The 24,939-nt window shown below is 42.4% G+C and overlaps 1 protein-coding gene and 2 pseudogenes across 1 annotated transcript; all 3 read right to left on the bottom strand.

The window, feature by feature from the left end:
* Positions 1–6,010: 6,010 nt before the first annotated feature.
* Positions 6,011–6,507, bottom strand: LOC123171744 (uncharacterized; annotated as a pseudogene).
* A 2,994-nt stretch (positions 6,508–9,501) lies between these two features.
* LOC123182474 (putative F-box protein At3g58860) lies at positions 9,502–11,891 on the bottom strand (annotated as a pseudogene).
* An 11,505-nt stretch (positions 11,892–23,396) lies between these two features.
* On the bottom strand, positions 23,397–24,163 carry LOC123171728 (blue copper protein 1a). Its single transcript, XM_044589053.1, has 2 exons — positions 23,952–24,163; positions 23,397–23,853 (listed from the first exon to the last, which is right to left on the bottom strand). Exons 1-2 carry the CDS (start codon positions 24,130–24,132, stop codon positions 23,534–23,536), a joined length of 501 nt encoding a protein of 166 aa, XP_044444988.1. The 5' UTR covers positions 24,133–24,163; the 3' UTR covers positions 23,397–23,533.
* Positions 24,164–24,939: the final 776 nt, after the last annotated feature.

Raw genomic sequence — 24,939 nt, 5'->3', positions numbered from 1 at the left:
GACGGTGCCCGAGGGGGCCACGAGGCAGGGGGCGCGCCCCGGACCCTCGTGGGCACCCCGTAAGGCGGTTGACGCTCTTCTTTTGCCGCAAGAAACCTAATTTTATGAGGAAAATCTGGGCGAAAGATTCACCCCAATCGGAGTTGCGGATCTACGGATATAAAAGAAACGGTGAAGGGCCAGAATCAGAGAACGCAGAAACAGAGAGAGACAGAGAGACAGATCCAATCTCGGAGGGGCTCTCGCCCCTCCCACGCCATGGAGACCATGGACCAGAGGGGAAACCCTTCTCCCATCTAGGGAGAAGGTCAAGGAAGAAGAAGAAGGAGGGGGGCTCTCTCCCCCTCGCTTCCGGTGGCGCCGGAACGCCGCGGGGGCCATCATCATCACCGCAATCTTCACCAACAACTTCACCGCCATCATCACCAACTCTTCCCCCCTCTATGCAGCGGTGTAACCTCTCTCTTACCCGCTGTAATCTCTACTTAAACATGGTGCTCAATGCTATATATTATTTCCCAATGATGTATGGCTATCCTATGATGTTTGAGTAGATCCGTTTTGTCCTAATGGCTATTTGATGATCAAGATTGGTTTGAGTTGCATGTTTTATTATTGGTGTTGTCCTATGGTGCTCTCCGTGTCGCGCAAGTGTGAGGGATCCCCGATGTAGGTTTTGCAATATGTTTATGATTTGCTTATGGTGGGTGGCGTGAGTGACAGAAGCACAGACCCGAGTAAGTAGGTTGTTTGCGTATGGGATAAAGGGGACTTGATACTTTAATGCATGGTTGGGTTTTACCTTAATGATCTTTAGTAGTCGCGGATGCTTGCTAGAGTTCCAATCATAAGTGCATATGATCCAAGTAGAGAAAGTATGTTAGCTTATGCCTCTCCCTCAAATAAAATTGCAATAGTGATTGCCGGTCTAGTTATCGATTGCCTAGGGACAAATAACTTTCTCGTAACAAAAAGCTCTCTACTAAAACTAATTTAGTTGTGTCTTCATCTAAACAGCCCCTAGCTTTTATTTACGTGCTCTTTATTATCTTGTAAATCTATCCAAAAACACCTACAAAGTACTTCTAGTTTCATACTTGGTTCCGGTAAAGCGAACGTTAAGCGTGCGTAGAGTTGTATCGGTGGTTGATAGAACTTAAGGGAATATTTGTTCTACCTTTAGCTCCTCGTTGGGTTCGACACTCTTATCGAAAGAGGCTACAATTGATCCCTATACTTGTGGGTTATCAGAACCATTGTTCCACAGCCGGCCGATCCTCCCATGACGTCTTCAAGGTTTCCGTGGCCAGTGTCAAACTGGGCCACGAGAATTTGGTTCGTCCGGTACTAGGGGGGATGACGGCGAGACCCCGCGACGGCTTGGCGATTGCAAGGGGTGGGTCCTGTTGTGGCCAAAGAATCTACTTCGTCTGGAGGCGGCCGGGAGCACACCCACAACCACGTAGCCTCAGCAAGGTATGAGCATCAACACCCCACCTACCCAATTAGCGTCGCATGTCGTGCTGGGTGATAGCGGACGGGGTGAGGAAGAGGCTCCATTAGTAGCTGATGACGTCGCCATAGATGAGGATGAGGATGACGATGACACTCAACAGTATCTCAATACTGGCGCCTATGATGACGGAGGATTGATGGCTCAGCAGTATGAGTACTCAGGGTTTGAGCGTCATGAATCGGTGCCTGAATTGGCGCCTCCGGAGGCTGAACGTATTATAGACGACCTTCCGGTAGCAAAGAAAATAGGAAGAGACCGAGGAAAGGCAACAAAGTTGCTTCTATGATCCAGCCGCCTCAGCAACCTCGGGTTCAAGACCGTATACCTATCCCCGGTGCGGCAAAATGGCATATCCCCGGTGAACCAATCCTACCTAAAGCAACGGTAGAGGCCACACACGGCGATCTAAGAGACTTCATGACGATGTGTTGCGGAGAGAGAAAAACCTCATCGCCTCGGAAAATCCAGGATACCCACTCTACGTGGTTAACGTGCCGCGGCAAAGGTCGTACGTCCACACATTCCCCGCGGAGAAGTTCTTCCTTCGATCTGATTACATCTTCGACATGTTTCACTTGAAGAAGCTGGATTTTAATTTTGTCCGCCTTTATGCCTTGTACATGAACTACATCATCAGGATTGAGCAGATACCTTATATCTGTGTCGCTGACCCGTACTTCATGCACGAGGGCTTCTTGGCAGTCTGCGCAAAGCACCGTGAATACGCGAGGGACTACATCGTCGATTTCATGGTCGCCAATAAGGACAAGGAGACAATTCTCGTGCCTTATCATCCCATGTAAGTCATCCGCACAGATGTCCTTCCTTCGATTTCAATCATTCATTTGCACGGTGGAGGCTAATTAATTTGAGGTGTACTTATTTTGCGCAGCGGTGGGCGCGCCGTCCTCATCATGCTTTACCCCCGATACTCCCACGCTCTTTACTTGGACTCGTCGAAGAACATGAACAAAAAGGATTACACCCACATCAAGTCTGTTCTCGACAGTGCTATCTTTTTCTACGGCATACGGGGTGGAGAGATCGAGACCAAGAAGACTAGGAACGGCAGGCCCGCCTTCGGCCATAAGACCAACTTCTTCTGCATCCAGCAACCGAGTGATACTCTTAGTGATGGATTCTATGTCCTACACCACATGCTGGAGTACAAATTGGATCAGCAGGACCTTCGCATGTCACCTACATCCGGCGATGCCCATATTCTGCAATGGGCAAAGAACGTAGGTTATATCCCGGATCATCGACTTAGAGCTGAGTTCTATCACATCCAGCGTGAACTTGCACAAATCATCATGAAGGAGGTCCTCGAAAAAACAGGGATGTTCTACGAGGAAGGGCAAATGTCGCGGGAAGATGTCCGAACACGCGTAGCCGCTCAACGTCTCGACATGAAGCCTTTCACTAAGCTTGGGGACTATCTCCCTGACTTGGATGGATGGCACGACATGTTGGAGTGATTGTCGATATATGACAATGTGTCCATTTAGTCCATACTTTCCGTATGATGGAACTTTGAGTTATGCACGACGAAACTTTATTTGTGATGTAATTAAACCGTCCTCCTCGACTAGCGAAGATCACTCTAGTTAGGGCATTTTGGGTACGATGAACTTTGTTATTTATGCTTATGATATGTTGCTTCTATTTTTGCCAAGTCTGTCTCTTTCTGTTGCTCAACTACATATGTTGCATAACATCGACTCATGTGACGATGCAGGTGCATAGATCATCGATGACGAAGAAGTGCTACGCCAGGAGTATATACGACGAGTGGCCGGAGTGTCAGTCCCAGGTGTACCGGTTTCCGGTTTTCGAGCGACAGCCAGTAGTTAATTTAGGTTCACGCTAGTGCGAGAGAGGGATACGAACTCATGTACTGCATAGTTCCGCTCTCACTCATAGTGATAGCTCTTCTCGCGTATATCAATGTTTAGATGGATGACGATGTAGTTGCAAGTAATCGAGACTTGTATCGCTATTTTCGAGATGATGACGAGAGGCCACTTTGTGTTGGATGATGATTATGATGATGACATGATTTGATGCTCTGATTACATTTGTATGTGTATGATATGCTAAAGATTATTGTATAAAGCCTGTTCAAATACAAAACTAATATGCAGAAAAAAATAATAAAACTAACAGTAGCAAGGGGAATAAAGTTAGCAGCAGCGTGCTCTTACCAGTAGCGCGCCTTAGTTAAAAGTGTTGCAGCTATTAGTAGTAGCGCGTTAAACTAAAGCTCGCTGCTGCTAGCCATGTATAGCAGTAGCGTGGGGCAACACGCGCTACTGATACAGGTTAGCTGTAGCGCCGTATCAGTAGTGCGGGTCCCCGCGCTACTGCTAGGCTTTTCCCTAGTAGTGAGGAGGGAGCTGGTCGTGGACGAACTCGCGGCCGCCGGGGGCTGGGCGACGTCGTGCGCGAGGAGGCGGCGGCTGGGACGGAGATGGCGCAGGGGAGGAGGCGGCTAGGGTTAGGTTTCCCGGCTCCCTAAGAAAGCCGAGCAAATATGATTGCTTCTTACTTAATTCCAATACGGATCCTTACACGAGTTTATGTAATCCTCATACTAAGATAATTGGGCTAAGCCCCTAATAACGATAGGATAGACTGGGCCACAACTAACTGGGCTAAGCCCCTAATATGCCGGTCATAACACCATACTTCTACCATCACCGATATTAATTGGACTTTTTTTATCGCAGACAGAGCATTAGTTCTGGATCACTTACAACAAGGGAAAGTGCAAGCAAAGCCACTGCAAGTTCATAGTACGATTATAACATCGCATCAGTAGTTGATGGACATCTTTTTATACTAGAGCACAATCAACAAATTTGCATGTACAAGCCCGTAAATTTGTATAATTGTGAGGTAGCAGACAAATGACCATAACTTCATGTAAACATATCAAAACCAATTGTTAGCGCATCTGGTAGATAATTAGACATATCACAATAAACTGCTTTAACTACACACACATATTTATAACTACACCTAGACTACATAGCACCGTGGTAGATATGTAAATAAAATATATCGTTGGGATTGGTAGCTCTTATAGCAATTGTACTCATCAAGGAGTTAAGTGGACAGATGGCTGGTGAGGTAGTGAAACCAATAACATATGACCCATAAATACAATTTTGAATCACTCATTTGCACCTCTACATAGTTCTAGTGAGCATATAAGGTGAACACTCAAAACTCCACCGCAAAAATGTAAGGTTGCCCATCTTTTTTGGTATTGCTGCCACTAAATGCATTGAGAAGTTAGCTTGGTCTATGATGACTAGGATCAGTGGTAGGCATGGGATGCACCGGAAACATGAGTTCAAGTTGAGAGTGTATAGATGAGCCGACCCAGTGATGACAAACTTCCTCTGGCACATGAAAAGCTATTGGAAGCTTCTTGTTCCTGTGAAGAGCCGAGATGACACTTGGGGGCTGTTCGGCAATCCTCCCGCTCTGTGAAATCTTAGGATTTGTGGAGCACCTCCGTCCCCACTCCGCGATTTTGCACTGCTGCTCCACCAGCTCCGGGAGTGGAGTTGCGGAGGGGAGGGAATCTGAACAGGCCCTTATGCTCGGCTGGTTCCTTGGAGCTCGGCACTACCCCAGGACGAGCGGAGTAGCAAGGAACTGCACTCCTGGTCATGTGGGAGACTTGAAAGAACAGGAATTCTATCGCCTTCGACGGTGTGATTTGTTGGAGAGTAGATTACTGCGTAGGATTGTGGAGGAGGAGAAGGCCTGGTGTATGGCCGGACTTCTACGCTACGAGTGTAGTACGTTTTTTGCTAGGCTGTCCAGTGAGTAGCGAGGAGTAGACCTATTTATTAGGTCTTGGGCCGCGTCTATAAAACTGTGGAGGGGGTCTCCCCTTTTCTCTATGAATATCTGATACGCATGCTTGTGCGTATTCTAGAAGAAAACAATGGCTGTCGAGTAATGCAGCCTCTGTGCGAAGAAGATTATGAGTGCCTGGTGCTCGTCTCAAGGGAGAAATGGAATGAGAACAGTAATTCCCAGCTTCCTAACTTGGGTGTCAGCCAGAGCCAAGAGCAGAACACCCAAGAACACTGATCTTGTGAGAGTAGAGCAGTACTACTTCGTGGTCTCTCAAAAATATTTGCAACTCTCCTCCTTCAATGAAGCTTTTGCCACTATTTCAATAAGGATTGCACTGTTTCTTTATTTGTCTAGGCTGGAGTATCCCCTGTTCCCGAAAACAAAAAATTTGACTTATGACCAAAGGGATAACATAAACTGTAGCCATCAGGGGCAACACAACACCAAATAAAACCATACTTTCGCATAACTCATGTGTTCATAAACTCATATTCATCCAGCACCAAAACAACAAGATGTCAGGGCTACCAACTGAAGCACAACAGAAGCTGGAAAACTACATAAACATGGATGGCGTGCTTTGTCTTTCTGAAATCGAAGTTGCACAAGGAAGCAGGATCACTGCTGCGGCGCGTCCGACGGCTTGATTCCCGAGCTTCTGATGCCCTGTAACCCAGCCCAGGGCGCCGGTTGCTCCTTCTCGCCTTCATAGTCGCGGGCGTCCCGCAACGAGGCCTCGAAGTCGGTGGAGTCCATCGCCGTTGGTAGGAGGCTGCCGATGTCGTCTTTGGCGCCCAAGCCGCCGGCGTGCATGACATCATCGGCGGAGATGGCAGCCTCCATGCTCATATCTACAAGATCATGACCATTAACTAGACTCGTATTTCCAGTGTCAGAACCTGCAGCGTCCTTCAGACCCCCCTGATCATCTCTCAAGGCATCTGGCTTAGCTTGTGGAGCTAGTTGCCCACTGCCCAAGTTCTTCCCGCCCCGTCCTGCCCTTAGCTGGTGACCGCTCGCAAGGACGGGGTGGCATTCGCGAACCATTTCTCTAGCATTTCTAGTTGCAAGGGGTGTCGGTTTCTTTAGAACGACATGGCAGTTTCTGTCGGAGAAGACAATTTTTCGTTTGAAACTGCCACCGTTTGATCTCGTCTCAAAACTAAAAATGCCTTCAAAAGGGGTTCGTTTGCCACCCCTCTCTTAGCGAACGGTCGCTACATAGGATTTTCGGGAAGGAAAAAAAGGCCGAACATTTCTAAAAAAAGAGTATTGCCATACATACATCTTATTTTGCTCAAAAAAAATGCTAAATACCTTTCAAAGAAAGTACAGAAGAGATGATCAACAACAAAAATATGGTAACTACCTAGCTAGCACACGTGAATTTCTTGTATTCATCTTTATTGTTTTTTTTTTGCGAGGGATATTCATCATTATTGTTAAAGGAGAGATGGTGGTCGTCGTGGTGTCACAAATCTGATGCTGATTCACATCTTATTGTCAAAATCAATGTTTTATATGTTGTCACAAAAGATTTGCCTTCACGCTCCCGGACGCATCACGAAAAATCGAGATTGAAACTGGGTTGGATGGAATAGAACAAAGCCCTAGTAAAAGATGGTGTCTCACTCTTCTCCACCACGGTATTTTTCAGAAAAGGGGCAAAAATAGAGGCAATCGGTCTCCCTGCCTTTCGTCGGCAAGGTAAGGTCACGAGTCCCCTCTCATTCCCTCTGTCATTTAAGCAGCATGACGAAGGGACACCGGTCCTTCCTCACAATGTGGCGGCATCCTGGACCAACATTGGTCCTTATGGTAGGTGTGTCCCACGTCAGTGTTATGATGGCATATGTGGTAGTGAGTAGAATAATATGTTCCCAGTCTGGACTCCGTCCCGACAGCGCTCCTGACGACAACGGTGCAGGATCTCTAGGAGTCATCTTTCGTGCGTCCATTGGTACAACGGAACTAGGGTTGCCAGACGTGGGATTTTTTGGTACTCTAGCATCAGCTACACCACACCGGTGTTTGCTCCAGTGCCGTTAGGAAGCTTAGAGGAGGTGTATAGGAGTTGGTAGGAAGTGGTTGCTTTCTTCCATGACAATGACGCTAGTGGTCTGAGGAGGATGGACGGTGCGGTGCATGGTTAGTGGATCCAGGAGGCAGATATGACGACTCTCATTTGATGTAGTAGGGCAGAGAAGTTGGCTCTGAGTGGAGCAGTCCAAGGTTAAACTGTTGGAAATGCGACTCGGGAAGCAAAAAAAAATCAATAATACCCAACCAATGAAACCAACTTGCTAGCTATCTAAATGAAATATGTCACCAGTGTTCGTAACTCTTATAGCAAATGTACTCATGGGTAGAATAAACTGGACATGTGGTGAGGTGGTAAAAAATCAACGAAAATCGGCCCATAAATACAACTCTGAATCACTCCTTTGCAACTACCTACACGTACCCATAAATACAACTCGGAATCACTCCTTTACAACTACCTACACGTATTCCCATTGAGCATAGGAGGTGAACACTCAAAACTGCACCGCAAAAATATAAGCTTGTCCATCTTTTGGTTGTTGTCGCTTAGTGGGTGGGTGGAGAAATGGTGCTAGCTTGGTCTACAAGGAATATGAACAGTTCTAGGCATGGGATGCACTAGGAATATGAGTTCAAGATGAGAGTGTGATCATGAGTTGATTTGGCGAGATCTCGTTACGAGCGATGCGCCCAATAGTTTCTGTACATGCATGGTGACTGGAATGTCTTATGACTCTCCAGAAAACCAAGGTCACACTTGTGATCATTTCCAATCAGGCAATGTGGCGGCATTTGTGCGAAGATGGTGGACACACAAAACTGATGAGCAAAATTATGCCCAAGTTCCAAACTTGGGCATTAGAGAGAGCAAAAGACCAAAAAACAGTGATCTTGTGAGAGTAGATTTTTTTGGCCTCTCGTAAAACTTAGCAATTCTTCCTATTAAATAAAACTAGAGATGCGTCAATTAATTTGGATCGGAGGGAGTATAGAACTTTCTTTTTTGTTTCTCCCAAAAGAAACGACATATGGGCTTCAAACTTTCCAGTTCAACAAACCTTTAGAAGTACAATATGTCAAAAAGGCTTTTGGATCTTTTTGTGTCCATCAATACTTAAAATAATATAGCTTATAATAGAAAAAGGATCTCATTTTATATCTCTATTCCGTTTTACATACATTGTATCCCTGATGTTCCGTTGCCAGTTGCCATGAGAAGTTTAAGTCCACATGTTGTTTTATTTGGGACAAAAAAAATCATACATGGATTGCGATGTAGAAAATGGATTGTTGGATATCTGCTAATATAGGAACTAGCCCTGTTGCTTCCTAATTGGCACAATGCATGCGCGCTGTCCAGTGTATCGGCGTCTTGTCAGCTTACAACTAGTTACTACTCCTAGATCATATGGTTTTGGCGCCTCATCTTCTGAACATGACAGCGTCAGTAGCTCCCCTTAACTAGGATTTAACTATGATTATATGCGCGTGTACATCATTCATGACCTAATACTTACACATTGCTCCCATCGTGGATCAGCAGCCCAGAACCTGATGGGAATCCGGCGTCGCTGCCGAGCAGTGTCGCCTACCCACCAATGGTGTTCTCATCAGGCGGCGCAAATCCAGCAACGAACTGGCCCGCTGTGGTCACCCTCATCCTCCTTGTCTTTCGGGTGTTGTCGATACATTGAACGAACCGGGTAATCAGCAAATTTTGCTGCAGGGCAACCCAAACAAACAATGAGTTCAAAGCAATGCCAAAACGCACTGCAAAGAACACTTCAGACTCCTCCTCGGTTGGGCGGCGACAACTCGGAGGCTACCCAAGGAGTACAAAAATGTCAATCTACGAAATTCCATGTAGGTGTTTTGTCCAAGATACAATAGCTTAGCATATGCTTTGAAAAGATGTTTAAGTTTTTCACCCAAAAGTCGAACCAGGAGATAGTTCACCTTTTTATAAGAGTTGAGAAATGTACATGAAAAGAGGAGAGGTGCAATTTTGTTTGAGATTCCATCACCGAGTTCTTTCAGTAGCTCCAACGACAGCACACTAGAAGAAATAAAGTTGTGCCCATTCACAGATTAATTGTTTTTTCACCTGTGGAGAGAAGAGGGGCAAAGGCTCATAGCAATGAATTGTAAACAAAACAGTCTCTACAGTCTACAGAAGCATTACTACATGAATGAATAAACTTCTTCCAGCTACACTGAGATGCCGCTGACAACTGAAAATTATTCAAATGGTACATTTATGGGAAAAGGATTTGGTTTACTCATTGTTTTTCCTTTTGGGCTTGTTTGTGCTGCGGCCCCAGCGAGCTGGATGTATTGGATGGTTGCTTTATAATATAAAGTGGGGGGGAACCCTTTATCATTAAGGGGGGGGGGGGGGGGGGGGGGGGGGGCACCTAAGACGGTTATCACCTTACCGAAGCCCTCCGAGATGACCTGTGCCCATTCACAGACGCCCGGTAAAACTCTTTCGAGGCCTTTATTCCACGCATAACAATCACCACCCCATATTGTGTTTGTGATCTTTGGTTCTATTGTCAGCTGCTCAAGAACACAAGCATTTCCCAGGATACAACATGCCAGCTCAGTCTGAGCCCTGTAACAGCGAAACCCGCTCATGAAGACCGTCTTGAGATGATCATGGCGACGCATACCCACCACCTCACCACTGGAGGCACCACTGGATTTCAGATAGAACATCTGCATTGGAAGCTTTTGGTCAAACTAATCCAAGAATAGTTCTTTCTTGAAGGTCCATATATTAATCTTTCTAAATAAATAAAATGGCACTCACATGCAAGCGCAATGTCTCCAGTCGGGGTGCAGCATCCAAACAATGGGCTAATTGAAGAACTTCATTATCGTCATTTGCATCTCCACAATTAAAGTCATATGCCTCAAATTCATAAACATGCCCTCTGGTATTGTTGGCAGCTTCTGCAACTGAAACATGACCCGAACAAATAAGATGACGCTAACAGTAACACCAATTCTGAAGAACTATGAGGTAAGCAAAAAAAGGCAACCTGTGCATATTTTGATATAATTGCTTGCACATGTAATATCCTCACTGGCAAAATGCTTGGAACTGCAGTGAATGTATGGGCCAGTGCTTTAGTGTCCACAAACATTATTGTTGCCTTCTCTAATTTTGAGCAACCATGAAGTACTATAGGGATCACTCGCCCTTTGTACTCAAAATGAGCAAGATCAGCAGCATGAAGCTCAACCACCTCGATATCCGTTGTACTACTATCAATTAGCAAATGTCGAAGTTTATCGAGTTTGTGGGGTATGCTTAAATTAGTAACACCAGAGCAGTCAATGATCTCTAAGTCCTCAAGTGCTGAACACTTTGCAAGCAAGCCAGGGAAATCCCCAAATATCTGAACAGATTCCAGAACAAGTCTTCTGAGTATTGTAAGGCCACGTATTCCTGAGTGTGGTATAGAAACAGCAGCAAGAAACAATGACTGGACAAATGAGCCACCTTGAGCATCTAAGGCCTCAAGAGGGAAGTGGTGAACTTCTTCGAGTGGCCAATCAATTATGATCAGATCAAAATGTATTATCTTTGCCTTCAATGAAGTGGCAAACGAAATCCACCTGTCAAGATGATGAGAGTCTTCTTTGGGCAGGCCACACCGGATGCTGAACTTATTGACTCCTATCCCACTATGCTGTTGAATAACCGAATTTACAGTCTCAATGAACTTTGCCCGTTTCATTTTGGTACTGTCCTGACCAGCGAACTCGTCATCGGTGTCAGAGTCCGGATCATTGGGACCATCAAAACATAGATTACAATGGAATCTCCAGAGCGTTCTCCAACTTCTTGAAACAATGCTTGTCCTCACGGCCTCTTTCAGTGGCAACAGTGACATTATAACAGGTTGAACCTCCTGCAACAAGAAAGGAACAGAATTTTTGAGCGGGTGAATTCTGACTAGAACTAACTGCCACTGGTAGACACAATGAGCTGAAAGTGCCTATCTTTTGGAAAAGAAATTTGATGCAAACTGCCATTTTTTCTGTAGTTTCACTCAGTCCTTCATGATCTTTTTCAGAAAGTTGTTCCTATTTATCCTGATAACAAGTTAAGCAAGATGACCTAAAACATCGAGCCTCACTTTAAAAAAAAAATCATGAAGTGGATAACAGTTGAGGCCCCCAGGCAACAACTCAAACAGAACACCAAATACATTCTTGCCCCTGAGGTTCAGATCCGTGGAGAACACAAAAGGCATCACACCAAAGTTCAATTATTCAGTAAACACTTTATTTCCCTTGCTGGAATGGAAGGGGGAAACAGAGGAACTGAACTGACGGAATGGAAGTTACCGCGGGAAGGTCCTCCATCCGGAAGGACGGGGTCAGCGGCGCCGTGGTGGTGCTCCAACCTGCCCAGCTTTCCCGCCGCCGCCGCCGCCTCTTCCATGGGCTGCTGCAGGGAGGGAGGATCCACGGGTTAATGGCGAAAGGAACTCCGCATCCGCAATCTGGTCGATCTGTCAGAGAGGGAGTGGATGATAGCGCAACTTACCTTCTGATCTAGTGGAGAAGCAGGAGGTGGAGGAGGGGGAGCTGATTCGTCTTCCCCGGCTCCGGCCATCGCTGCTGCTCCACTCCACTCTCTCCCTTCTGAACTATGCTCTGCACTCTGCAGACTGCCTGTACGATTGTTTCTGTAAGGCACGTCCGTAGAGTAGATGCATCATTTTCGGTTAGTTCTAGACTTCTAGTACTGGCCCAGAACCTGACGAGTTTCAGAACCATTTCTTTGGTCGAGTGTACAGAAAGAGAGCGTACTACTAGTACACATACTACTACAGTAATATATAGTGTTGAACTTTTCGCTCAAAAAACACCAATTACAACGTGGATATACATGGCATATCACTGCATAAATGTTAGTATGTCTGCCGGAGAATGTTGTAACGAGATTGATGAAGTTATCACCGACGTCTTGCTGTCGACAAAAATATAGCCTCCCATCGGAGTATATTAATAAAACATACATGACTTTGACTTTAAACATGGCCAATTCGAGTATATGTATTTTCTTGAAATGGAGAGGACATGTAATTAAGTCACATATATATCTTTACCTAACATCACATTAGACTCGAAAGAAGGAAAATGTCAAAACCACTTTACTTGGACTACCAATCAAGAGGCATGGGCCATGTGTCCAAAACCATACAACTAGTGTTCTTGAGAGGCAGAACAATAACATTACCTTAATATCATTATACATTTGTAAATATGGTCTAGCATACTAATTTTACATCCAATATTAACTGAGTGCTAGTAGGGCAAACAAAACCTAATGCCGGCATGATTTCTACTAAATTTGCTTCCTAGTTTCTTCCTCTAAAATGGTAGGAGCGGGCAACTGAAGCATAACTAAGCTGAGATAACAGAGGTGAGGCAGATAACGGATGGCGCCCCAAAAGCTAAGTCACTTCTCAATGGAGCCCCAAGGAAGACATAATCATGTTGCTGACACCATGGAGTAATCAACATATGTCTTGTACACCATTTAGACAAGTCGTATTACCTTTTGTAAAGATAATCTATCTAAATATATTCAACTAGTCAATATTACAAGTTACCAAAGTTTGTATTATAGATACGGGTGCATGTTAGACACTGCATACACTCTAGAATCATCTGCCTGGTATGTTTAGTAAACATCTGAAATATGAAGCCTATTGGGAAAGGGAGGCTGTGGCGCTGAAAGACCAAATCGAATTATGTTGGAATAAAAGTACACATGTCAGTGACTTGGGAGATGTGGCAAACAATCTGGATGCCCTTATGAAGTCCCTTCATGGGTGGAGTAGGGACCATATAGGTTATTTACTTAAAAAGCTTGAAACAGCGCGGAAAAGATTAAATGTTCTCTACAAAAGAAACGACCATTCTGCTATTTTGGAGAGAAAGAAAATCCTCGGGGAGATGGATGAGCTCTTGATGAAGGAAGAAATTATGTGGAAACAGAGATCGTGTTTGGACAAAATGAAATGGGGTGATAGGAACACAAAATTCTTCCAGAGAAAGGCCACTTGGAGAGCAAAGAAGAATAATATCTCTGCCCTCAGAAGGAGCGATGGATCTCTTTCTAATGACGTGGAAGAGATCAAAGGTATTACAAACTCCTTTTTTAAGCATTTGTACTCTTGTGACAATACGGTGGACCCTTCTCGTATTATACCCCTTGTGAAACCTCTGGTGAATGATGAGATGAACGAGGATCTTTGTAAATCTTTCTCTGGACAAGAGATCAGTGATGCTCTTTTTCAAATTGGTCCATTGAAGGCTCCGGGGTCAGATGGGTTCCCAGCGGGGTTTTTTCAGAGGAATTGGGGCTTTCTGAAGGAAGATATTGTACGTGATGTTCAACAGTTCTTTATTTCTTGATGCATGCCGGAGGGGGTTAATAATACAACTATTGTGCTCATTCCCAAAGTGAAAAATCTTCAGTCGATTAAAGATTTTCGGCCAATTAGTCTGTGCAATGTCATATATAAAATTATCTCCAAGTGTCTTGTTAACAGACTGAGGCCATTGTTGGATGGTATGATCTCTCCTACCCAAAGTGCCTTCATTCCTGGAAGATTAATTTCTGATAATGCTCTTATAGCTTTTGAGTGTATGCATTCGCTGAATACGCAAAAAGATGGCAGGGGTGAATTTTGTGCGTACAAATTGGATTTAGCTAAGGCTTATGATCGTGTGGACTGAATTTTTTTGGAAAGTATGCTTCGTGCATATGGTTTTGCTCCAACTTGGGTTAATTGGATTATGACCTGTGTTACGTCAGTGAATTACTCAGTGCGTTTTAATGGCCAACTGCTGGACTCTTTTCAACCTTCGCGAGGTCTCAGGCAGGGGGATCCTTTATCTCCGTACCTGTTTCTGTTTGTGGCTGAGGCCCTTTCGCTGTTACTCAATGATGCTTCCGCGAGTGGGGCAATCCAGCATTTCTAGTTGAACAGACATGCTCCAGGTATATCGCATTTATTATTTGTTGATGATAGCCTCCTATTTTTTAAAGGTTCTCTTGAGCAAGCTTTGGCCATTAAACATATCTTGACGACTTATGAGGAGGGAACGGGGCAATTTTTAAGCCCAGATAAATGTTCCATTTTATTTGGTAAAAGGTGTAGTATGGAAGATCAGGTGGCTATTTTGGTGGTTCTCAAAATCACCTCTGATGGCTTTGAGGACGAATATCTTGGTTTACCTGTGCCAGAAGGACGTATGAAGGCGGGAAAATTTTAGTCTACGAAAGATAAAGCACTAAAGCGGGGTTCTGACTGGATAGAAAAATACGCCTCTAGTGGGGTGAAGGAAATCCAGATTAAATCAGTCATACAGGCTCTCCCGGTCTATGCAATGGGCATTTTTAAATTTCCTGCATCTCTTTGTGAAGAGTTATCCCAGATCATTAGGAATTTTTGGTGGGGTGATGAGGAGAATAGAAAGAAAACTCATTGGCTAGCGTGGGATAAGATGACGAGACCCAAAGGTGAAGGAGGTATGGGCTTTCGAGATCTAAGATTATTTAATCAAGCACTTCTCGCAAAACAAGCCTGGCGATTGTTGGTTTTTCCGGACTCATTATGTGCAAAGGTGATGAAAGCAAAGTACTATCCTCATGGGCACCTGCTGGACACTGTATTCCCTCAAGTGACATCGACTACTTGGCAAGGTATTATGCATGGTCTTGAACTATTGAAAAAAGGTATCATTTGGAGAGTTGTCGATGGCACGAGTATAAATATCTGGAGGGATAATTGGCTGCCTAGAGATTCGGGTCTTCAAATTTCTGCAAAAAAGAATAGAACCAGACTTAGATATGTGTCTGAGCTATTCATGAGGGGCTCTAAAAGATGGGATGAGAATCTGATCAGGCATTTGTTTTATTCTTATGATGCCGAGGAAATTTTAAAGTTACGTATTCCGACTGTAGGTGAGGAAGATTTTATTGCTTGGCACTATGAGAAAAATGGAATGTTCTCGGTTAAAAGTGCGTACAGGCTGGCGCTAAATTTGAAGAACAATAAGAGTGAGATGGGGAGCTCTAGTGATGCTGTGAATGGAGAAAGGAGGCTTTGGAACATTATTTGGAAGGCTCAGGTCCCTCAGAAAATCAGAATTTTTGCTTGGCGTGCTGCTACTAATAGTTTGGCGGTTCAAGTTAACAGGGTTAAACACCATCAAACTACCATTGGCTTATGTTCGATTTGTGGCGTTGAAGATGAATGTGTGTTTCATGCTCTGGGAGATGTCCCAAGGCGCGGGCGCTCCGTATGGCGGTAAGGGAGGTATGGAACTTACCAGATGATGAGATATTCAATTTTTCGGGGCCGGATTGGCTACTTATTTTATTGGAGCAGTTAACGCCGCCGGTGCGTGAGCAAGTTATATTCATGTTTTGGAGGGCATGGCACCTGAGGAATGACTTGATCTTTGGTAAGGGAAAGGAAACTATCTCTACTTCTGTGAGCTTTATTCAAAACTACTGGGGGTCCTTCTCGTCCTGTCATACCAATAGGAAGATGGAGGTTACCAACAAAGGTAAGGAAAGGGTTGATGGGTTTTATGATACCATTGAAGTGAAAGAAAAAGTTGTGAATTGGCAGCCACCCGACCTGGAGTCCATTAAGATTAATGTTGATGCAAGCTTTGTGGAGGCCATTAGCTCTGCGAGTGTGGGTGTGGTTGCCAGGAATCATTTGGGAGAAGTGATCATTTCTTCATGGGATTATATTGGGGTTTGCAATAGCGTGGATGAAGCGGAACTTAGAGCGATCCTTGCAGGGCTTTACATCGGTATTACTCTACACAAGCCCATCATCTTAGAAACTGATTGTTCTTTTGTGGCTTCCTTTCTAGAAAACGATTATTTGGACAGGTCTTCCCTAGCTGACCTGAAGATGGAAGCATTGAGCATTTCCAGGTTGATGACAAGTTTCAAGATTTCCAAGATTAACAGAAGGGCCAATAGGGTGGCACATGAAATTGCTAAATTCAGTTTTGTTAATAGGTCTGATGGTGTGAGTCTTAATAGTGTTCCGCCCTGCGTGGCTGAAGTTGTAATAGACGATTGTATGCACATTTTTAATTAATTAATATATGGGAGGGGTTTTCAAAAAAATCATCTATTTAGTCACATCTAAACTTGTCGGTCTTGACCTTAGCAATATCTATCAAGTTACTTGATTGATATACTATAAACACTACCCGATTCTCTTGATATTTAGGAATACAATGGGAAAGAATGCATACAAATACAACATAATCATTAAATCAGTAGTTTATTTGGGAATATTGTGATAAACTGATAATATTGAATTGCTCAAATCTACGGCAAGCATCCTTTTATTTTTGCAAAAGACGCATTTCACATAGTACTAAAAATGTATTTCTAATGATAAATAGTAAAAATGTATGCCTTTTTTATATTAATATATGAGTTTGTTTACATTCTTAATGTTGATAGTTATACCTAAAAGTAGTATTAATATAGTACGTCAAAAGTAATATACCCCCCCTATAAAGTAATATAAGATCGTGTAGGTCATTACTTTACTGATTTAAATGATCTTATATTACTTTTCAGATGGAGTACATTTGATGATAGTTAGTAAGTACTCCCTCTGTTCGAAAATAGATGACCCAACTTTGTATTAAAGTTAGTATAAAATTGGGTCATCTATTTTGGAACGGAGGGAGTAGAAAAGTTCAGTATAAATAGATGACTAGTAGAATGCCCGTGCGATGTTATGGGCCACAATGCATATAAATTAATCAAACAAATGCTTAAGGTCGTCTCTAATATAATGTCGAAGCTCATTTCTCCCTCATACGTCCGGGTGTGTTCAGACATCCAATAGGCGCATCAGTAGCTTGAACTTTTGTGCAAAACATAATGACTATATCTTTGTCGTCGGTAGCATCAGTAGTTTGAGGACAACTGGTGAATAAGAAGTCACCCTTTCCAGTAACCTTATTAGCTTGAATGCACCATTTATACCAACTTAACAACACTTCACGTGACAATTGGAAATCAAAGTACTGATATGAATTTAAAATAGCGTTGGTACATACCTTTTCTTCACGAACATCAACACGTGCACGTAGCACGTTATATTAGCGATGCTTCTTCAGGTGAACCAAAATACATTGGTAGTCTCAAATGAATCAGTGTTTCTCTTACTTAATAAATACAACCGCCTGAACTTGTTGAGTAATGGAAACAATACATAGTTGCAATTTGGGTAGTGTATGCTTTGCCATGATATGCATCGATGACCCCTCAGCTACTTCCTGTAGGATCGAACAATGTACTAACACAGAGCAAAAGTGGTTTCTTTCAGTTTTCTATACTTGTTCCTAATTCCTATCATGGAATCGCTGCACGATGCATTGCACTGAGCACCTTTTCTGTGATGTGGAGATCTGCAGTTGCAAAGATCAAGAAATTAATTTCCAAAAAGAACAAATAAATTGTACTTCAGTAAGCCTATAGAAATCCACACAGAAAAATTGTGGGAAAATCATCCTGCAATAGCAAATCATAGAAAGGAAATAATCGTGACCAAAAAAATGAATATGGAGCTTGCCGATTACATAAGTTGGAACAATATGAACGGAACCAATTTTTTTGTTATGTTGGAAATCAGATGCTTCCGTTTAGGTGGCTTCCGTTCAAAAAATATGTTCAGTATTGGAACAATCATATTGTTTCTATTTAAATAGTATGGCAATGCTCATGCATCGACACAAATAAGTCCAATAACATCTGGCCACAGGGCAAATACTGGATGGGAAAACAATATCAAATATAACTATCAGACACACTGAATGGTAGAGGATGTTTAAGCACGATAAAATATAACTACGTAAAAATGTAATAGGCACGATAAAAAAGTAACAAGGATTGATGAGTACCAGTGGGAGAATATTTTAGCAAATTCACACCATTCTTGAATTACATTGGTTTAGATTGGAAAGCGGTGCACAAAATTACATTAAGATGAGAAGACATGTAAGCATATATATGAATGGATGCCATTGTATTAATAGAAAAAATAAGTATAATGTGGTTGCTGACGATACCGATGATGGAACATATAACAAGTTACTGCTACATGTCATCGTAGTTTACATTTGTAGGGAGATCCTAAAGATATATTGGGTGAAAATATAAATGCGAAGGGGTGAGAAAATGTGGAGAAATGAAATCCAAAATTTAGTAACAAAGCCTACATTTAGGCATCGCTAAAAGACACTGGGCTATTTGGCCTTTATTGTCCCACATACAAATCTTAAGAAGCAATGTTCTACAAATATTTCTACAAGGTTAATCGTGTTTCCTAAGGATACCCATTTTGACTATCATTTTTATATACGTACTGATGTAGTGAGAGTAAAACTAAAGATTATAGGTAGAAAAAAATGAAAATATGAAAGAAATATAGATAGTCTAGCGCGGGTCACCCTACTAGTTAGTACTTATAATAGGATTCCCAACTATTCGTTTTCTCAAGCTCATTAAGTTCTTGATCTGAAGAGTGACACTTTTAACATATCTCTACTCTTATCTACTCTTATAAAAAAACAGAGCCGGTGATGATGGTGTGTCTGCCATCTTGCAATATAGACCGTCCGATCTATATCTGACGGATAGAAAGCAAACTATGGCAATTTTTCTAAAAGATACCCGCACCTCTCTCCACATTTGCAGATAAGGCCTTCCCTCGATTATCCTTATCTCCCACAACCTCATTGTTGAGCAATTTAAAAAGGAAGCCTCTGGAACAATCTGGCATGGTGGTCGCTGCTGGCGTCGTCCATCCCCATGCCTCCGCTCAGTCCGACCAGCAATCACCACCACGCCCCACTCCTCCTCACCTTATCTCTCCTCTTTCTCAAGATATCATTAGTTTTACACATGGGATTACTCCCGCATGGGTCAATCACAGCAGGTGTTTTATGAAAAAATGCATCTTGATGTTCTGTGCAATGCACGAGCATCTTTCTAGTAGAGTCTTAATTGTCCATACCTGAGATATGATACCTTAGCAATAGATTAGAATCTTTTAGCCATTCTTTCTGCTGAGAAAATAAGAGTACAAAGAAACTCGTAGTTTGGTACTTTTTTGTCATCATTTTAGTATGTCAGAATTTCTTTTGGACTTCGCTTTTAGGTTATGGGAATATGCTTCTGCTTAGGTACTCAGCAAGACCGCCAACATAATATTTTTCACATTCAAATATTCACCCATATTGTTGATTTAACATCCCATACTTAGTCAATCCAACATCTTTCATATTGAAGTAATATGTATGTGGACAAACAACCCAATTAGGACTGTTTCTGTCCTCATTAGAGGTGTGATAGGTGACTGGTTGAATCTAGTAAGATTTCCAGATTTTATTCCTTAATGCTATTCATTGTGCAGATCACATGTTGAATCGTCGAATCAGGTCATTTTCTAGAGTCTGAATGTTCAAAACAACTAATTAGCTCTGAAACTTGGAAGCAACAATTTATTTTAGACTACCGCTTCTTAAGAAAGAAGCATGTAGCTATGCTCTATTTTGTACTGTACAAGTATTGTCTGAAATTATGTGATGACCGATATGATCATGTGAGATGTTTGCTACTAAAGCTTCACTACACCCCTTCATTACCTTTTAAACTTGGCAAGACAAAAAATAATAACTTCATCAATAGTAATTTTGCATTAAAATCGCATTCATTCTTCTGTTATTATGGTTCTGATATTTTTATAGTCAGTTCCGTAGCTTCCTAGCTTCGGTTTATATATGCTACTATTTGCAGTTTAGTTGAATGAAGAATGTTGTTTGTAGTACATTTTTTCCTTGCTACTAGACGACAACGGTATTGTTCAAAAATCTATTTAACATAGTGATTGCTCAACCTTTTTCTTGAATTAAATGTGTTTGGTTTATGTATTAATATTGACTCTTTTAGCTAATAATCACATTTTACTATGATATGAAATCTAAATCGACAAGATGGAGGTCAGTAAGATAACGAAGGAAAGAGTTACATAGCCGAAGGCAATGTAAAGGCAATGTCTCTTTGTTAGGCTATAAACCACACTGCAAAAGTATGGTGTCTACAATAATTTTGGATTGCTTATATGCACCATATTTGAATTTTGAAACGAACATAAATTAGTCACTAATTCATTTTAAAATTTTGAGTTCACCGTTGTTCATGCGCAGAAAATTTGACCTATTGATCCATTGATGAGCATTGCTTCTATCCATCCTTCCTTCCTTCATCTTTGTTTTGTTATTTGACAGCTAGATTATGACTTTTCAGGGATGATATTTGTGTTCTTACCTTTTTGCTGTAGAGAATGAATTGTTTATTGGTTTCCCTGCTATGTAGTTTGTTCTTGTTGAATTCAGCGGGTTCTTGCATCTACACAATATTATGCTTATCGAACTACGAGGGTTCCAGGACGGGCGCAACAAAGCGCGCCTCCATGGTCTAGTAATCAGATAAGACAAATTAGTTAATCATTGGGAGAGGTTGTGATAGGTTAATAGCCTCTTCACTTGGTTGGTTCGTCCCTTCTTATTCCTAGTCAGCCAATACTATGACCAATATTTCGCAAACCAAAATATATGTTACAATGTTTTTTTCATTTCAGGCTCACTGTTTCAAATTATGGCACAATCAGAAAGGTTGTTGCTTCCATAAGCCATGCCCATCTACCGACTAGTTGCCAATTTTCCGTGGGTTTCGGAGAGTTTTATTCCGGTCTTTTCCTGGCTTGTTTTGTTGTCCGATTCTATTACGGTTTCTTTTGTTTTTTCTTACACTAGCACATATGCCCATGCATTGCAATAGGAGAGATATTTTATTTACGACAAGCAACAGAAAAGATAATCGATGTGTCCATAAAAAAATGGTCTCCACAACGGTAGGTGACAGAGCAAGGAGTTGCGGTTTTCTCGCTGGACATGTTTGGCCCATGAAATCTTGATAGTGGTGGGGTTGGTAGGCATGGTGGCGAGAACCCAACTCGTGCCTTTTTCTTTCGCGTCCGCCTCCATCTCGGGGTTGTGCATGCCTCCTCATTTGGTGGATGTGTGACGGCCTTGGGGACACGGTAACTTCGACCACTCTCCTACGACGGCGTAACCGGATGGATTACTAATTTCAGCGCATAAATCATGTTTCATAAGTATAATTAGGCATGAATGTCCCTTCATTATGACGGTTTATTCTCTTTGATTATTTACCGCTCATGTGTCCACAATTTTTCTCTAATTAGAGCCAAACAACATATTCTCTTTTATTGGCATATGCCCATAATTTTATTTATTTATATCCAACCAGGATAGAACAAACGCGCGCTGCTAACCAATGGCCAGCACGAATATTTAAGAAAATACGATAGCTTCAGATTTGATTTATTTTTTATCTTTTTGAACATTCAAAGAAATATGAACTACCAAATATTCTTGGAAATGTTAAATTTTTTTTGAAAGCCCTGACAGTTTTAAAAAATGTGAACATTTTTTTGAAAATTCCATATAATTTTGGAAAATCACAAACAAAATTAGAAACAGGAATAGTAATTGAAATTGAAAAATAGGATTTTGAAAATATGAACCTTTTATAAAACACAAAATTATTGATTTTTTTGAAATGGGGAACATTCAGAATTTTTTTTTAAAATGCTTTCTGAGACGCAAACATTATTTTCTTTTTGTGAACTTTTCACTAAAATAGGAATATTTTTTGAATATGGAACATTTTATAAAATATGAATTTTAGAAAAGAAATCTCGAAAAATTATGAAATATCTTTTTTACATGAAAACATTTTTTAAATGTTGAGGAATTTCCAGACCGGATTTTTTTATGTTTCTAATATTTTTCAAAACAGGAATAAAATTTTGTAATGCTGATTTTTTGAATATTTGAACAAAAATTAAAATTCTGAATATATTTTGTATATTTTTATTTCACAGAAAAGTAAAAATAAAGAAGGGAAAATAAAAAGGAACAGAAACAGTACACTGAAAAAATAAAAACGGGCGACCTGTGCGTACCTTCAACTATTTGTCGCCACCTGCAACAAATAAGGTGCTCCCAACGCTTGGGCATGAATAATTACTGGGTTGGCTTTGTTGGGTTGGAGTGCGCCTGGCCCAATTGCGGAATTCTGTACAAACTATTTGTCTTTTCTAGTGGAGAGACGCACAAAAATTTAGTACCACCTCGGATAAAAAAGTCTTTTCAATGATGAACGGATGAAATTATTTGACGAAACGCACCTCACTTTATTAGTAGGTATAGATATAGATTTTTTTTCCTTTACTTTTGGATTCTGTTTTTATTTTTTTTATTTTTTGGTTCAGTTTCTTTTTTCTTTTATTTCTTCAGTTTTCTATTGTTTTGTATTTTCATTTCTATACAAAAATATCCACCCACTTCTAAAAAATCTTCACAGTCATTTTAAAAAGCATGGTTTTTAAAAATATTCACAGACTAAAAAAATAGTCATGGTTTCAAAACATGTTCATACAATTTTAAAAAATCACGTTGTTTTGAAATGCTAATGCTTGTAAAAAAAAGTCCACAAATTTTAGAAAATGTTCAGATTTGTTAAATTATGATACTTTTCAAATAATGATATTCATGTTTTAATGAAAACAAAATGAAAAAAACGAACTAGAAAACCATAAAATCGCTAGGGGGGGGGGGGGGGGGGGGGATGAGGAGGGGTGCTCGCTAAGAGAAGGCATCAGCGGATAAAAAATAGCATGAATCTCAGCGCAATATCAAACGAATGAAAATTTGAATGAAGCCCAAATAATTTCAGTCGACTGAAAAATAGTAATTCTGTTTTCTATCACTTCACCAATATACTGCAAGGAAAGATAGCTTCGCTAATAAGCAAATGAAATTCTTCTAAAAAAACAAATGAAATTAATCTTTAACCTATGAACAATTCAAGGGCTCAAATTCACAACGGTTCGTATAACAACAATATGTAGAAGGTCGTCTTGTGAGAGCCTAGAGCACGAGCATGGCTGCGGCGAGCGCGGTGACCGCGCCCGCCGTCTCACCAAAGCGCGCCTGCAGCTTGCTGGCAGGGTTGGTCGGGGCAGGCTGGGGAGTCGGCGCGGCGGTGTCGAGGACGGTGATCTTGAGCTTCATGCCGCTCTTGCAGTGCGGGCCGACGCCGCAGAAGAACCACCGGCGTCCAGCCGTGTCGAGCGCGAGACGGTCCTCGCCGGAGGTCCTGACGACCGCGCCGGCCGTCTGGGTGCACGCGACGAAGTCTGGACCGCCCACCTCCACCAGATTGTGGGCTGGGCTCCCGTACTTGAACACTGCGTTATACAGTAGTTAGCAGGAAATTAGTTTCGCGTCGCAGAGAAAATGGCGTACGCGTAGCCGCCGGAATAGATTAATGGGGGTATGTGACTACCTAGCGTGTCGCCGACGACGAACTGATTGGTCTCGGCCCAGGCCGTGTAGTTGAAGTTGAGGGTCCAGCCCTTGTCGTCGCCGACCAAGTGCTCCGTGGCGACGGCGAGCACCGGGAGGAAGGCCACAGCGAACACCGCGACAAGCATCTGCTTGGACGCCATCACTGACTGAGTACGCATCTGCTTGTGGCCTGTGATGGGGTGGATGCAGCTCGTGTGTTGTGCTTCTAGCTCTGGCTTTGCAAGTACTCTATATACAGGGAGGGAGAGACAGAGCTCAGTGATGACTATACGTACGTATACGTATACGTATAGTAATCATCGTTGGCACGCGTCTTGTCTCTGACCGGAGCTATCAGCAAGCAGCTGGCCGATGGCGGCGCCAGCAATGGTGTGACGAGTTGAATGCGTCAGTGTGGCGCCAAATGTAGTATTGCATTGGCTTCATCGAAACAGAGGATACGCCGCATCAGTCACAAGAGATGTTCATTGTTTGGTCATGTTAAACTAAAGACGTGGCCTTGATTTGGCACATGTTTTTGGTGTACTTTTTTCTTTTGCGTTATGTTTCGGTTCAGTTGGACATGGACACTTGGGCCGGCCAGGTTCATTGATGTTATGATGATCCTCCCCGTGGCGGTAGAACATCGTCAAGGCCAATCTTAGAGCATCTCCAATAAAAAAAATGCAAATTTGAAGGTGTAAAATAGGAGATGTAAAAATTTATATCTCTAAAAAATGCATTTTACATCTTCAAAAAAAGAGATTATGTATATTGGAGATGTAAAAGTACAATTCCAATAGATGATGCAAATGGAGATGTAAAATTAGTCAGCATGAGCGCCGGCGGCCGAGCACCGAGAGCTGGGAGGAGCACCGGCAGACCGAGCGAGGAGAGCCGGGAGGTAGAATGAGGCGGCGGGAGCTCAAATGGTCAGCGGCGCGGTTGTGAATCGAGTGGCGAATTGGTCGCGGCGGGACGATGGG

This window comes from Triticum aestivum, chromosome 1D (assembly GCF_018294505.1).
Source record: "Triticum aestivum cultivar Chinese Spring chromosome 1D, IWGSC CS RefSeq v2.1, whole genome shotgun sequence".
NCBI lineage: Eukaryota > Viridiplantae > Streptophyta > Magnoliopsida > Poales > Poaceae > Triticum > Triticum aestivum.
The sequence above is the reverse complement of the archived record's forward strand: the minus strand, read 5'-3'. Positions and strand labels throughout refer to the sequence as shown.

Coding starts and splice junctions, on each gene's coding strand:
- LOC123171728 (XM_044589053.1), bottom strand. CDS start 24,132: ATGCGTACTCAGTCAGTGATGGCGTCCAAGCAGATGCTTGTCGCGGTG. Junction 23,854..23,951: donor CGTCGTCGGCGACACGCTAG/GTAGTCACATAC, acceptor TGTATAACGCAG/TGTTCAAGTACGGGAGCCCA.